Source organism: Corvus moneduloides, chromosome 4, assembly GCF_009650955.1.
Source record: "Corvus moneduloides isolate bCorMon1 chromosome 4, bCorMon1.pri, whole genome shotgun sequence".
Taxonomy (NCBI): Eukaryota; Metazoa; Chordata; class Aves; order Passeriformes; family Corvidae; genus Corvus; species Corvus moneduloides.
The window spans coordinates 71,766,839-71,782,451 of NC_045479.1; the positions used below are offsets into that span (position 1 = coordinate 71,766,839).

Below are 15,613 nucleotides of genomic sequence, written 5' to 3' on the forward strand. Positions count from 1 at the left end.
AACCCTCGTTACACTTGTCAACCTCTCCCTGCCCCAGTTTCCCCATCTCTACCTGCAAGAGTGGACAGATTTTGTATAGAGGAGATGTCTTCGTTTACTGGCTGATCCAGCACCTTTCTAACTGGGGCCCCAACCTTGGTCAGGTGCCAGAGCAATACAAATAATTACTAATAGTAAATCCCATGGGAGTCTATCACATTATGGTTCAACTTCCTCCCAAACAATTGCTCCTCTTCCTTGCTTTGTGTGTTCTTCAAAAGAAGCGGCTGCTATGCTTTAGGGCTGGGACACCGGCCCTGGTAAACACACACCCAGCGTTCCTGCTCAGCTGGGCCTGGGCAGCAAAGAGGAGATAAATCTGATTTGAGACAATCACAGTGCAGGCAGAAAAAGCCCTGAGGGTTTAATGGAAACAGCAACGTAGCTGCACTGAGCAGTGTTCGTCTTGCGGAGTCCCTCAGGGCACATTTATTCACTGTTTTCAGGATGATATTCCTCAGAGTGGCAATGAGAGCAAGAAATGTCAAGTGCCCACTGGTCTCAAGGCTCAAAACATCTTCCTTCAGAGAGTGGTGAGGGTCCTGGCAGTGTGGGAGCACTCAGCTAAGGCAAGCAGGGATTTACTGTGGGCACATCTCTTGCCAGTGCTTGGACTTCCCCTGCTTTCTGCCTACACTGTGCCACCCAAAAAGTGCCTAAAGGGAAAGATGGCCCAGAAATGGAAAGAAAAATGCCCTTGGCCCACAGCCAGTGGACCAAATTGTCCTTGTAAGGTCTACAGGGTATGGAAAGCACCCCAGTGCCGTAGGTTTAGGTGTAATATCAAATTCCTGTAGGAGCTGAGAATCCAAAATAACAAGTGTCCAACAAAAGCTTTGATGGTAATGCAGAGAGGCCGTCCCAAAGTGGCTTGAGTGGGCTTTGGGTGAGTTCTCTTGAGGTCCATGGGTCCTCGTTCAAGCAGCTCACACATATGGTGGGATATCTCTGAGGAATCCTCTGAGGAGGTTTTCCTATTGCCAGGACCAGGAATTTAGGGCTTCATAGCAAGTAGCAAAGTAGAGAAGGAAGAAAGGTCTTGCTTCTTAATCAGCCAACTGGCCTGACTTAATACTGACAAAGAGCAATGCGTATTTTGGTCATCCCTTCCAAGATGGAGCCTGCAAAAGCTTTAATTAGTCAATTAAAAGTGGCTTTGTCATAGGAGATGAGACACAACGGGGATCAGCCAGCTGGGTTCTTGGCTGCTGAATGACATTGTCTTTCCAGCCCAATGACCTCATTGTTAATGACTCAATAGGGGAACAATGTTGTCCACCCAGCAGCCCAGCAAGGAGTGAGATTCCTGCGTGGTTACAGCTGAGCAGAAGAGCATGGGAAGTTGTGGGATGTCACCGGGTTGGGGCTGTAGTGCTCCACACTCAGTAGGTTTCAATGGCACAGTTGTGTGCTGAGAAACCCCAGCAAAAAAAAAGTAATATATGAAAAAAATACAGCACACAACAATGGTCATACTCTGCTCCCCAAAAACTGCCTGGACAGGTAGTGAGTTTGAGCATGAAGAGATTCACTGATCAGGGAGGAAAATCCTAAATGGTATCTAGAGGAAAGCAAAGCTTACAGCAACTGCACTCAGGATGGTCTGGATGGAACAGGCCCTGTCACCTTGTAAGCTCAGGGCTTTGCTGACATCTCCCTGCCACCAAAGTGTCTCTCTGTCACCAAAACATCTCCCTGCCATCAAAACCCTTCTCTCCAGGGCAGTGCCTGGAGGTTGTGTGGCAGGGAAGGCCACATCAGGGCAAGGGAAAGGAGCAAAGGAAGCAGGAAGGAAGAAGGAGCTGCATCCCCTCCCTGCTGTTTATCATCCTCCTCTTTCTCCTAAGAGAGGCCATCAGGTCTGTAAACACCAGGTTGAGTTCCCAGCTTGGAGGGGATCCACAGAGGTGAGTGGCAGCTTTGGATACGGGAGGGAGCTGTGGGGCTGGGCTTGCTGATAATATCCCAGTTCCTCTGCTCCTGGGATGACAGACACCAGGTCCCGCTTTGGGCTCAGCAGGAAAACTCTGACATGTCAGCTTGGACGTTTCTTTCAGGAAGCTGAGCTGAAGTCATGGTGGGGTTGGAGATGGGAGGAGAGGGTGGGGACATATGGAACCCACAGAAATCCATCAGCAGAGCAGAGGAGAGAGTGGGCACTGAACTGGGATTCAGTGGGTGCTGCTGCTTGTAATCCTGGAGCTGGGCAGTGGAGATGGAGCCCCTACACTGGTGAAGGCTGCAGCTACATGAACATTCCTGGCATGTCTGCAAGTGATCCCTGGCCAAATCAAAGCATGGCTTTGCTGCCAAAACTACCTGAAAACAGCATCCCTGATTACAGCAAGGCAGAAGAGACAGCTGAAAAATCCCCCCACAGATTTCAAATGTGCATTTGGAGAAGCACCATCAGCTGTGCAAAAATACCCTCTTGTTGCCCTGAGCCTCATCTCCTCCTGATGTCTCTGGAAATTGTAATTGCGCAAAATGCTGCTGGACACCACTCAGAAATCAAGCCCCAAGCTGACCATGGAGGCAAGAAAGAGCTGAGCCATCAAAAGCAAAAGACGACTTCTAGCAATTCTTATTGATAATTCTCTGTAATTGATTGTGGTTTGCTTTAAATTCTTAGCAGCTGATTGCTTTAAATAATTGATAACTTGCAAGCCTATGTACTGCAGACACTACTCTGTGGTGCAGGCATGCTCGTGCCCCTGGTACTGGCACAGAATCATCACAGAATCACAGAATGGTTTGGGTTGGAAGGGACCTTGAAGATCATCTCGTTCCAGCCCTCCTGCCATGCGCAGGGACACCTCCCACTAGACCAGAGCCCCATTCAACCTGGCCTTGAATTGCTCTCCTTGTCCATCACCAGTCCCTTGCAGTGCCCAGACCTCTCAATGTGGGCAACAGTGTCACTGATGAGAGGCTGAAATGCTCAAGTGATGCAAACCAACAGCACCAGGTCCTTTGCCCAGTAAGTTTGTGCACAGCAGAGCTGCCAAATAAATAGGACACATGCTGGAATCCAGGCACTGCATTTTGGGACTGTGGATGATGCAGCAGATGGCCAGGTCCTGGGCTGCTGCAGGACTGGAATCAGCTCTCCCAAACAGGAGCAGAAAAGTGTTGGAGGAAAGCAAGATGTGGAGCAAATCCCTGATGCTTGGAGGGCAGCACAAACCTGTGATGGAGATGAGTTACAGTACCAGGACATTTGGATGTTAGACCCTCACCCCTGGGAAGATGGCTCAAATCCAAATCTAAGCAGATTCAAAAGCTGATCCTTATTACTACAAAACAAATTAATTATTCCTAATCTAGATTATCAAGCAGAGGGCTATGCCTTTCCCCACTCTTGGCAGTTTCATGACGGTAGCCATAGGTTGAACAGGCTGGGAAAATTTGCAACTCTTTGGCTTTGGGGAGTCCTGAGAGGTGCAGGTGGCACCAGGTTCCTGTAACAAGCCATTTCTTGCCTTTTGTGAGGAGAAAAATGGGAAATCTGCCCACAGGCACAACAGTCCATCTCAGCAAAGAGCAGTCTTGGTGCTTAAAACAAGGGCTGAGAGATCTGAGAGCATGAGAAATAAATTCTAAGAAATATTTCCTTCAATAATCCCTCTACTTCCTTTCTAAAAAATTCCTCTAAGGAAGAAATTCCTGTGGCGGGAATGCTTCTAATTACTTCAGACATAGGCTGCAAGCATCTGGTCTTGTCAGATTTGGGCAGAGACAAAATCTTACTGCCCATTCTCTCTGCTGTCCCTCTGTGGGGTGAATGTGTCTGCTCAGACCGAGTGGAAATCCTTGCAGGAACAGCTCATGGACTGCACTTTTCTTACCCTTCCCCTCACTGTGAGGAGTGTCAGCCTTCAGGATGGGAACAAATAAATAAATAAAGTGCAATCCCAAAAGCGCTCTCCAAAACCCAGCTTCAAAGCCAATTCCCCCACAGAGCACTCCTTGTGCAGCTCCTCCTCTCCCATCCACTTTATCAACACTCCTCTTCCAGCACCTCAGGGTACCAATCTGACCAGCCAAGACAGAGATAAACCCCTGCCCCAAAACTGCTTCTGAGCTGGATTAGAAGGGAACCCTCCCCAAAAGGCCAGCTGGGCTCAGGGCATCCCCTGGCCGCTGCTCCCAGGGAAAGCAGCTTTACCTCCATCGTTGCTGCTGCCCCCACAGCGAGCCCCCTCCTAATCAGGACCCCTCCTAATCAAGACCCTTTCTAATCAGATTGGAGCCATCCTACCAGACATGCAAAAGGCTCTCATGGCAGACAAAGTGTGGAGCTGCAACCCTCCTCCTCCTCCTGCCGCTCAAACACAAACACGGCCCGAAACAGCCGGCATTCCTTCGGCGTGGCTGTCCCCCCACCAAACCCCCAAGGCACACGCAGCTTCTTTTGGTGATTTCCTGACTTCTTTTTCTTTTTTTTCCCTCCTTGCACTATTTTATCAGGATTGGCAGTGGGATTTTTCTCTGTGAGAGCACGGCTGAGACGTGGAGAGTTGTACGCAGTGGGACCATTCCAGAGCTTGGCTTTGGGTCTGGTCCAAAATAACCCGCTCTACACAGTACCCCCATGAATTTCTCACCAGTAACCATCGTGCTGGGGCTCTGTACCCATCCCGAGGCCTATCCCACTGTCCATGGCATGTCCTGCAATGCTGGAATCTTCTGCACTGTCCAGGGATTAAGTGCAGAGGCTCCTGCAGGAGCAGGAGCTGCTGGCAGGACAGGTCACTTTGCCTCCATCAGGGATGGTGACAAGATGCTGGAATTTTCATTTCTGATATGATCAGAGAGGAAGAGCACTGCTCCGTTGGGGTCTTCCTGTGACACCCAAACTCCTTTAAACCCCCAAAATTTTACCCAGTGCAGCTGTCAGCTACCCGTGACCAGATGCATAATAGGAGCACACAAACAGGTGGATTTTTTAAAGAAGAAAAGCATCTTTTTCCTTTCTCAGCTCATCAGTTTGGACTCCTGTGTTTCCCTCTCTAACCCTTTGTAAAGGGCATTCATAAATGCACATGCTGATCATGACATCTCCTACCTCTCTTGCCACCAACCCAACCTCACTTGTCCACTTTTCACCACCCTCCCACCACTCTGCCCTTCTTGTGCCACTTCCTTTGCCAAAATAAAAGCTTTTTTCCCCAAACCGGCTACCCTTAATCACCCCCAGCAACTGAAGCCATGATTTGGAGAAACCTAGAATGGAGAGCATGGACAGTGATGGGTGACAGGTTTTGTCCTTCACTCGGCAGCTGACAGTGGGGGTTGTGTTGTCCACCCTTGTCCTCATTAGGAATTGCTTAACACCACCCCATCCACTATCAACCTTCTCCTGGCTGGAAAACTCCCCACAAAATAATGTTTGGGGGTGAGATGGTGAATTATTGTCCAGGTTTTAGGAACCACTCTCCATGGAAGAGCTTCTCAGGAGCATGGCCATCATGGGATGCTGCTCCTCCCAAGAGCCTGAGAGGGATTTGGGCTAAGGAAATGCAGAATGAGAGCTGCAGGGACCTGCCCAGGGTCTGTTAGTGCATACTCCACCTTGAGCTGGGTCAGACTGCAGCTTATCAGAGACCTTTATCAGCCTAAACTGATGTGTTGCAGCAGAAGCAGGTGCATCCCTTCCACTGGAATGGCTTCGTGCAAAGCAGTGACAGCAGGAGTGGCAACCACATTCACCACAGGATTATTTTATTTTCCTTCTTCTTCTCCCCTCTGTGACTGTTGCCTTAAACAGAAAAGTTTCATTTGTCAAGGTTTCTGGAGAAAATGCTCTCATGTTGGATCAGCAAGGGGACACATCAGAACAGGCTGGATGAGGGGAATGGGCCACAATCCATCAAGGCCAAATCTCTTCCTAACTTTTGAGAGGCCAGATTTTATCATCTAGCACCAAAAAACCCATTAAATACATTACAGTGAGACTAAAGCCAACCAGGACACCCGTGGCACTTGGGGAACTCGGATTTTCCAACACTAAGTGGGGCTGGATTTGGATGTGAGACAAAAACAGGGCAGTCAATTAAAGAAAGCCTTGTTAATTTTTGCTTCTCTTTAATTGCTTTCTGCCCACACTATGGGCAGATGTCCAGGGTATCCAGACATTCAGCATGGGATAGCCAGACAGCCAAAAGTTATGTGCAAAAACCTCAGCTATCCACTGAAATTCCCTCTGCAGGTCAAGGAGAGATGCATTCAGCTGCTCCACCAACAGTTAATTCCAAGCTGCGAAAACAACTGGAAACTGGCAGCCAAAAAATAAAATTGTCTCCTCTCCCATTTTCAACAGTAAAAGTGAATTTTAAGAGAGCGACTCCCGTTTATTTGAAACCCTCGAGAGACACAGAACAATTCATTTCAGTCACTAACTCCATCACAGATTGATGCTCCAGATTTACTCAGTGAGTTGCTTAGCACTAAACTCAAAAGTTTGTTGAAAAGTTTATTGCATAAGGTCCCCAGGTCCTCGGTTATTTGATGTATCTCAGAGGAATTTTAAATGCTCTTTTGCATTTGTCAATTTAACATAAATTTCCTCTACAAGCAAAGAGTGATTTCCACCAATAAACCCTAAATTAGTTTTATTCATCATTACCAAGGATGGCTCCAGAGATGCATAAATTAGAAATCAAAATAGAGAGGTCTCAGGCTATAAAATTCCTTCAACAAATATGTTCAGAGTGTGCCAGCCCGGTTAGAAAACACACTTGAAAGGCAAGAGTGGGCTGTAAATCTCCAAGCTTTACAATGAGGAGATTCAGCCCTGCTTAAGAGATACAGCTATGAATTGTAAATGAAAAACATGATTAAAATCAAATCATTCAAATTATGACTTTCTCCTTCCGTATTTTAAGTCGTGATTAAAATTCATAATTTAAGCCACATCAATTTAAATCAAAGCACCCTGCCAGTAAAATGAGGTTTTGAACCCTTTGCGAGGCTTTAATGAGAAAAAAAGATCATTCTCCTTTTAAATACGGTTAATGGGGATTTATTGATGCCATTCATGGGCAGGAACTGTCTTAGAAGCCCAAAAAATCACATGGGCTGAGAGCCTTGAGGGCTTTTTTTAGACATCTGGGAAAATTTTAAGGAAACAAAATAATTGTCTCTAATAGGGTGTTGCATTAATCTCTAAACTTTATTTTTCCGCAGTATTCCACATGCTGCACGGGGCAGGAAAATTTATTCTTTATGTCAAAGAGATCAGCATCTCTCCTTGGCTTTTTGGCATGGGAATGACCCTGAGGCTTGGGAAAGTAGAGGTGATGGGGAGATTAACTCCTGCACGCTTGAAATTTGGGCTCAAGGCTGTGAATTTTGCTTTCTGGCTTCACAGCTGATGGGATGCCCTGTCCCATTTTGCTTATATTTTTCTGTGATTGTCTCTCAGTTGGATCAGGATTTTTGGGAGCCCCAGAATTGCTTGTTCATCACATTTGCAGCACAGGTATCACAGCTTTTTGTCGTCACACAGGATTTTGGGGGTGTTTACGGTGTTGCTGTGATTTGTGTGCCCTTAGAATGAGGCAGTGGAGAGAACAAACACTTCTTAGCATTGTGTCCAACCAGATCAGGGGGCTGATCCATCTAAAAATGAGACCAATATTAGAAGCAAAAACAAACAGAGAAGAAAATAAAACTGGGGGAGGCTGTTTTATGCTTTTACTGAGTGCTGCTACTTTCTCCAAGAAAAACCCACAGGAACAAATTCTTGTTTGTTTATTTGTTATTTTTATTCATTTAGGCTCCTAAACCAAACCAGGTTGCCAGCAGAGAGGTGGCTGAAAAAATGCATGATGAGAATATTGGTTTGGAGTTGAGCAATCACATCCCGCTTTGAGGCTGCTCCTTAGTAACTGTCTCAGAAAATTTTCTCCCCTTACCTGTGCTTTAAACATTTCTTCTGTTGCTTGATAAATTAGAAATGTCCAATGAGGACAACTTTACTGCTTATTTAATGTGGATATAGATATATCTCAAGAACCTTGGTTACTTGGTGTTACTCCAGTAAAATCACTGCTAACCAGATCCGTGCTGGCACAGAGCATCTCTTTAAATACTCTGCTTTTTCTCACAGTCAGGGCTCACGGTATTTTGATAAGCAGCACATAATAGTCACCCTGAGAGCTCTCCACTCTCCACAGCCTGCAGCAGTGTCATTTAAACTTTTCCCTTTTTTTCCCCCCATTTGCCTACGTGGCGGAATGTCTTATCTCGCCCTCCTGCCTTTGGACTCCAGGGAGGAGGGGAAAAAAAAAGTGGTCTTTGCTATTAGGTTTCAAAGAAGGACTTTCTCCTTCAGAGTTTCTCCAAACCTTTCTGAAGAGCCTTTCAAGTCCCCTTTGTCCAAGTTAGAAATTGGGTATTTTTCTCTTTGCCTGTATCCAGCAGAAGCCACTTAGAATAAATGCCTAACAAGGCAGTCTCCTCATTTCTCTACAATAGATCTGATACATATTTAGGTACCACAGCTTAATTTCTAAGCCAATTTCTACCTCCTCCTCCTCCAGTTAAATTTGCCAAAATCAATTAAGGCTGAGAGAGAACATTTCAGCCTTTGCCATTAATAACCGAGGCCTTATTCTTCCACTGCAAAATGACCTTCCTTCCCCCTTTCACCACCCTCGTCAGCCATGCGGCCTCAGACCAAAGCTCCCTGCACACAGAGCCTGTGAAACAGAGAAAAAGCCACTGGATTAATCCAATTTTTATGAAGGATGATAAGGATACGAACCGGACCTCAAAGCAACATTTAAAATGGGACTGACTCAGAAATTAAAAAAACTACATTTTCAATTTTGGAGGAGCTTTTAACGCAGATCTCATCTCTGCCTATTTCTAAGGATCTGTCCTGCACCTGACAGCAAGCACAGATTTGGTTTTTAAGCCCAAGGATCGTGTTCTTCTTATTTGCCTGTTCATTTTGCAGCCCTTAGGGTGCACTCCTGACCCACCAGCAAGAAGTTCTTCCAAATCCCGAAACTAAATTTTTAAAATGTTTTTAAGCACGTACAGACAGTGTTACACAACATAAATGTTTCCAGGGGCAGATCCTGGATATTTTTGGTGTGACATCAGGCCATGTTGGGGATCATTTATGGAAACAAGCATCTCTAGTGGATAACTCATCCCAAGACACATCTGGATTGCCTTCAGATGCAGGTGGATTCAAGGATAACACAGCTTCAACCTTAAGTATCTTAGTTAAATATCTGAACCTGCATGGCCTTACCCTGGGTCCCTCAGTGGGAAGAAAACACAGAAGAGTCACACTGTGACTCCCTTCCTCCTCAAGTCCAGTCGTCTCAGTTTGTCCAAAGAAGATCCCATTCCCTTCCCGCTGCTACCCAACCCCAAGACACAGAGTCCTGGACATTATTCACAAATGAAGTCCTGCTGAAAACTAAATCTCAGCCTGGCCTGTTCCCTCTGCTGGTTGCACATCTAAAAGTAGAAGTTCCAGCAGTGCTGGAATTCCCATCGCCCAAAAAAAAACGTTCACCCCCGTTCCTTCCCCCTCCCACTCTCTGCTGGGTGCTGAGACATCACACTGAGCTGACTTTAATAAGTTGTCTGAATTCTCCCTGTGTCCTTGCAGTGCTTTGTCACCAAACTGTCACCGGTGTCTGCTGAGAGCGCCTGGCCTGCGGCCAAGCGAGGCGTGAGACGCACGTTATTTACGGGGCAGAAAAGGTGCCTGCAACATGCAGAGCTGCAGGGATGCAAAGATTTGCTAAACAGGCACATCTGGTGGTGATGAAACTTCCATCAGCAAGACCTGGGACCCAACAGGCAGATGAGCAATGAAGGATATCGCTGCTTGTGGAGTTCGGAGCAGCTTTGTTTCACCTCTTGAAGGAGAAAGGGGTTTTTTTTCTCTTTAGGGTGTCCTGGCATTTTCTGGTTCCCAATGGATTTCGGCAATATTCAGTGCCACAGGCTGGCTCTAAGACACACAACAGCTCAAATCCAGTGGATATGGGCATGTAATCCCCAAAAGTCACCCCAAATAAGCCACCACAGAGCTCTGCACCCCCTGAAAGCAGTAAGGTTACTATTGCCATTTTCTAAGATTCCCCTAAAAAATCACTATTTCCAGCATTTTTTGCAATTCAAAGCCAGCAGGTTTGAAACAGGCTTAGTCACCCTTGAAGGAACCTCAGGTTTACTGTGAGGCCTGGCACAGGTTGTCCAGAGAAGCTGTGGCTTCCCCTGGATCCCTGGAAGTGTCCAAAGCCAGGTTGGACAGCGCTTGGAGCAACCTGGGATGGTGGAAGGTGTCCCTGCCCATGGAATCATGGAATCATTTGATGGCTAACATGCCAGGTCCACCACTAAACCGTGTCCCTAAGCACCACATCTACATTTTTGAACGTTTCTCGATATTATTTGTACCGCAGCAGCCCCACCTGAGAGAATCTCCCCACCTCTCACCACTCACTGCACGGTCTCTCCACCAAACACAAGAAAAATACAGAGAGAAATTCCACCACAGCCAGTCCTTTAAACAGCATTTCACTTCTTCAGTTCATAGCTGAAAAAAAATCTTATATGATTTTTGTACAGCAACAAGGAAGATTATCTGATTCTCCCCAGCTCTGTCTGCCTTCCAGACAGGGCTTTTTAGCATAAAAATCAGCAGGTTTTTGGATAGCCCCAGTGCTTAGGCACCTCTGGAGCTGTGATATGGGCAGAGCACATCCCTCCTGCTTGTTTTGAGTGGATCTTTGTTTTCCTCAAGGATCCCCAGAGCAAAACACCATGAGGCTTCAGCCCAACAAATACATAATCAGAGCAGTTAAAACCTAACAAAGCTCAGAGAAACTGTCCCCAAACCTCCCAAATAACGAAGCACAGGAGGAAGCACCCTCACCCTGGGGTGTGGGACACCATCCCACCAGGCAGTTCAGGGAAAAAAAATAGGGACTTTTTTTTTATTAAGCCCCAATGGCAGACAGAGAGGTTTTTGGGAAAGATGGGTGGCACATCCCCAAAGGACCAGCAAGACCCCCATGCAGAGTCAGGGTGGTCTCACAAACTGCAAGAGAAAGACTTGATGGATTTTTTTTTTTTGGCAATTCCAAGCCCAAAGGAACCGCTCTCTGCAACGTGGAGTATTTGGCAAAGCCCTGGGGGCTGCAATGGGCAGAGCACAGGTAGCTGCAGAACAACAAATGCCAGATGACTGCGTGCATCGCTTAGAGAGTGGAAAAAAAAAAGCAAGGTTTGCTCAGGATCTCTCTGTGAAGGAAAGGGCAGGCATTGCAAGAATTCAGGAACAACATCCTTAGGTGGAGATGGGCCAGTTGTGGAAGGAGCTGAGCACGTAAACAGGCTCTCGAGCAGGAAGTTGGCAGGAGCATGTGAAAGCTCTGGAGAGGGCTGGTGAGATTTCACATGCCTGCACATGGGGAATGGACCCGACCGGGCCACCCAGATTCCTGCAGAGTTCAAACCCTCTCGTGCTGTTCCGCTCTGGGCAGAGCTGAGGGTGGTTCTTGGTCATGCAGGAGTGCTGTCAGGCTGGGAACAACACTGGAAGTCAGCTGGATATTCAGGTTCACAACCTGCACATTTTTTTAAGTGTCACTCCCACCAGCTCAGTAGCGGGGAGGGAGGAATTCCTGCACATCCCCAGGTGGGTTTGCCATGGGCTTCATCCCACCTGGACCACCTGGAGATGAAGTTGCTGAAGGCACCTGAGCTTGATGTTTGAGCCCCCGTAGCACAGAGCAGCTCAGGCAGATGTTACAGCAGTGTCTCACCTCCACAGAGCATCACCCTGTAAGGATAAAACCCCACTCACCCCATCCTCCCTGGCCCTGCAGAGCTTCAGGGGGCTCTGGGGGTTGTGGTGGGTCCTTGGGGACAGGGCAAAGGGGCCACCCAGAGCAGCATCATGGATAAAGGGGCAAAATTTAGGGCATCTAAACCCCACAGCTCCTCTCTGCTGTTGTAGAGTGATAAAACCCCCAGGATAACAGGGGGGCATTGCACAGCCAGAGGGATACTCTCTGTCTGTAACTGACCTCCCTGAGTCCCCAGAAATACCCCAGAACTCATGCTGGTGGCTTTAGACCTTTTAGAAGTGCAGATGGGGAGAGAAAATGCATGGTTTAGAGGGAAAATAATAACCAAAGCGCAACCCCAGCCTCCCTGGAAATGCTGAGGGCAGATATTTCCAGCCGATCTCCCGTCACACCAGCATGAATGATCACCCTCGTCACAAGCCTTTAGAGCAACTCCCTGGAATTAAATCGGTATATTGCATGGTTCCAGTTCCTTTCATCCAGGAATCTTCAAATGATTTGCAAACAATTCTTTAATTAAGCCTCCCAAACAGCCCCCGGGGTAGTGTTACTGTGTCTGTGCGAAGACATTGCACTGCTAAAATGGCAAAAGTGTTGCAAAAATCTTATCAAAGTTCCTCCGAGACAAAATATACTAGAAGAAGCTCTCAGCTTTGATGCTGATTCTAAAACCCTCTGGTTAAACATGTTTTCCCTCCTCCTAGGGACATGGCCCCAATTGCCTTCTCCTGCCCGTGTCAGGATTAGTATTCAATGGATACTTTTTTTTTTTTTTTTAAACGCACATCTTTGACAGCTCCTGGACAAACACGAACTCCCAGTACCAGAGAACTCCCAGTACCAGGGAGATACCCTGGGAATTCAGCTTTGGGAATGAAAAGCGGTGTTTTGGCAACAAGGATTTCAAACCCATCAATCCGTGGTTTGCCTTGAGCCGGGTGCTTGATCTCTGGTAAAAGCCCTTCCTGCCCTTTTTTGCCCCCAGGACAGGTTTGAGCTGTGGCTCTTTTGAATCCCCTGAGAATAAAAAGTATTGTTTGTCTCTTCCTGATGCAATTTTGCTATCAGATCCCCTGTGGGAATACGAGATGCAACTTAGAGAAACAATAGACAAAATAAAATAAAATAAAATAAAATAAAATAAAATAAAATAAAATAAAATATCCCGTGAAGATGCTGTAGTGGGTAACTCTGAGTCTCTCTCTGGCTGGTGGAATTTAAAGATGTTTTTTGCCTAATGCCATATTTGCTGCATCTCTCTTTGTACACACTGGCTGTACCTTGTCTGAGGCTGATTTTCCTCTGATTTAAGCAGAGATATAAAGGGGAATCTCTCCAGAATCAGGGGATTGGGATGTACAAGCCTGGAAGTCAGTATTTCAGGGGAAATTGCTCTACCCCAGAGAGCTGCTTTCAAAAAACTTCATCAACCTTGGGCTGGTTCTGCTTTGCCCCACGCACCGAGGTTGTCACCATCCAAAAACAAGCTCTGAAATCTCAACTCTCATTCCACATCCAATTTAAACACAGCAAATCATGCAGGCTCCATCCCAATCTCTATTTCTTAAGATACCCCGAATCTTACAGTTTCACTTACAAACTCAACTTCTTCTTACTTAAGGAGGAAGGAAAAAAAAAAAAAAGATGAATATTAGGCTTTGAGTAACTCAGATGATCACAGCAGATACCAGTCCTGGGGTTAAGCACTGCTGGGACTCCGAGCCCAAACACTCAGCAAATAGGGATGCCGATCTTGGCCCCTAAGAAAGAAAATCCTGCTGCCAATACCCAGGGAGCAACATAAAAGCGTCTCTAAGGAGCTTATTTCAAAACTTAAGGGCAGCAACGAATAGCAGAAAACACCGTTTGGAAGGATTTAATCAATTAATTTCTGAGAAAGATGTAATAGGATCACTCCAGAGTGTTAGAGAAACAGGTTCCCAACACCATCCTCCAACTAACAGCCCGTTTTGTCCAATCCCAGTGCATTTATCACCTCATTTTGGAAAACAGATCAAAACCTTCTGAGCAGGCAAAGTCAGCTAAACTCAGCTAAATTCTGGCCAGCTCAAGAAGAATTGCATTAACAGCTCCTACTTTATGCCAATATTAATGATGCTCAGGGCTTCCTGAGTTTTAATGGGAAGAGAAATCTCTTTTAAAGCCCATGTTGGCATCAGGGACAGATGGGGGTTAACACCTGCTCACCACCAAACCCTGTGAGTCCTGAGAGGAACAGGAAAGAAAACGGAGCAGGCAGAGATTTCAACCAGACCTCTGGGAATTCACCCCAGAGCTAAATCCCCAGGGCCCTGCCTTCACTTGTGCTTTTACCTCCGGAGCATCCCCCAGCTTTTGTTACCTTGAATAAAAGCACATTCAGCTCTGCAGAGGCTCTTCTGTGGCACATGGGTTGGAGCAGGATTTCACCTTCTCTTATTTTACTCTATTTTTAAATTTTTATTTTATTTTATTTTTTTAAATTTTACTTTCATTTCGCACCTCCCTCGCCTTCCCTGATTACACGGAAGAAATGCCCCACTCCTCCCTACCTTTATTCACTCTGGAAAGAATCGGTGCATTTCCTTTCCCTGCTACTTTTCCATGTGGTTTATGGCCACTTCTCCGACAAAACACCCCACCAGAGAACCAGAACTTCCACTCCATCACCCCTGAACCCCAACACTACCACAGGACCCCAGGCACTGTTTCCTCTCCCAAACCTCCCCAGCACGACACATCCCTAAGTCTCCAGTTTAACCTTTTCCCAACTCCACCATCAACTTCCAGCAGGGAATTGCTGTCTCCAGCAGTTTTCCCCCCTCTCCTCCCGCGCCATCTCTGGCTCACGCTCCATGGGTGCAGCACCTGGCGCGCTGGACCGCGGCAAGAACAGCCCCACCACGCCGAACCCAAGGTCCTCCCTTGCTCGATGGGACCCCAAAAGCGGGGTGTGGGGCTCGACGCTCCGCGCATCGCTCTCCCAAGAGCCCCAAGCCCCGAGCGGGGGCTTTAGGAGAGGGATGCGGGAGGGAAGTGCCGGAGGGTCGGGCTCATCCCGCCGCAGAACGAAGCAGCACTGCGGCTCCCGCGCCCCAAGTTGCGCTGCCGCGGAGCGCTGGATGTGCTCGGGGTTCCGATAAGCGGCGCGATAAGCTGCAAGCAGGAGCCGGGTGGGCGCCCGGCGGCCCCGCAGCTCCTTTTCCGCCAAACTCGCCAACAGCAACGGGAAAAGCGGAGCGCGGCGAGAGGGCGAGGGATGCTTGAAGCGGGCAGGAAGGCACGGAAAGCGGCGGGAAGCGGCACTCACCGAGCAGCAGCAGCGGCAGCAGCGGCAGCAGCCCCGCAGCCCGCATGGTGCCTCGGCGCGGCCGTCCCGGAGCGGCTCCCGGCGCTCTGTCCCGGCGGGGCGGGCGGGCGATGCCCTCCCTCCCTCCCCCGGCCCCGGCCCCGGCCCCGGCCACGGCCCCGGCCACGGGCCCCCCCTTCCCCCGCCGCCGGGGGAGGCGCAGAACGGCCCCGGCCCGCCCCCGCCTCCGCCCCCGGCTCGGGGGGAGAGAGCGCCGTGGGATGGGGATGGGATGGGATGGGATGGGATGGGATGGAGCGGGTAGCGAGGAGCGGGGGATGCACCTGCGGAGGGGAGGCGGGGGGTGGTTGGGATGGGGGTCTGGGGGGGATTTGGGGGTTTGATTGGAGGTGGGAGGTTGGAGAGGGTTTAAGGAGTT

General features: G+C 48.2%; 1 protein-coding gene across 1 annotated transcript in view; it reads right to left on the minus strand.

Moving 5' to 3' along the window:
- The window catches only part of PODXL (podocalyxin like), a 45,086-nt gene extending 29,766 nt beyond the window's left edge, over positions 1–15,320 (minus strand). The window contains exon 1 of the mRNA XM_032105502.1: positions 15,196–15,320. Within this exon, the coding sequence (XP_031961393.1) occupies positions 15,196–15,241 (46 nt within the window). The 5' untranslated portion in view covers positions 15,242–15,320. The remainder of the gene's footprint in view (positions 1–15,195) is intronic.
- Between the last annotated feature and the right edge of the window lie 293 nt (positions 15,321–15,613).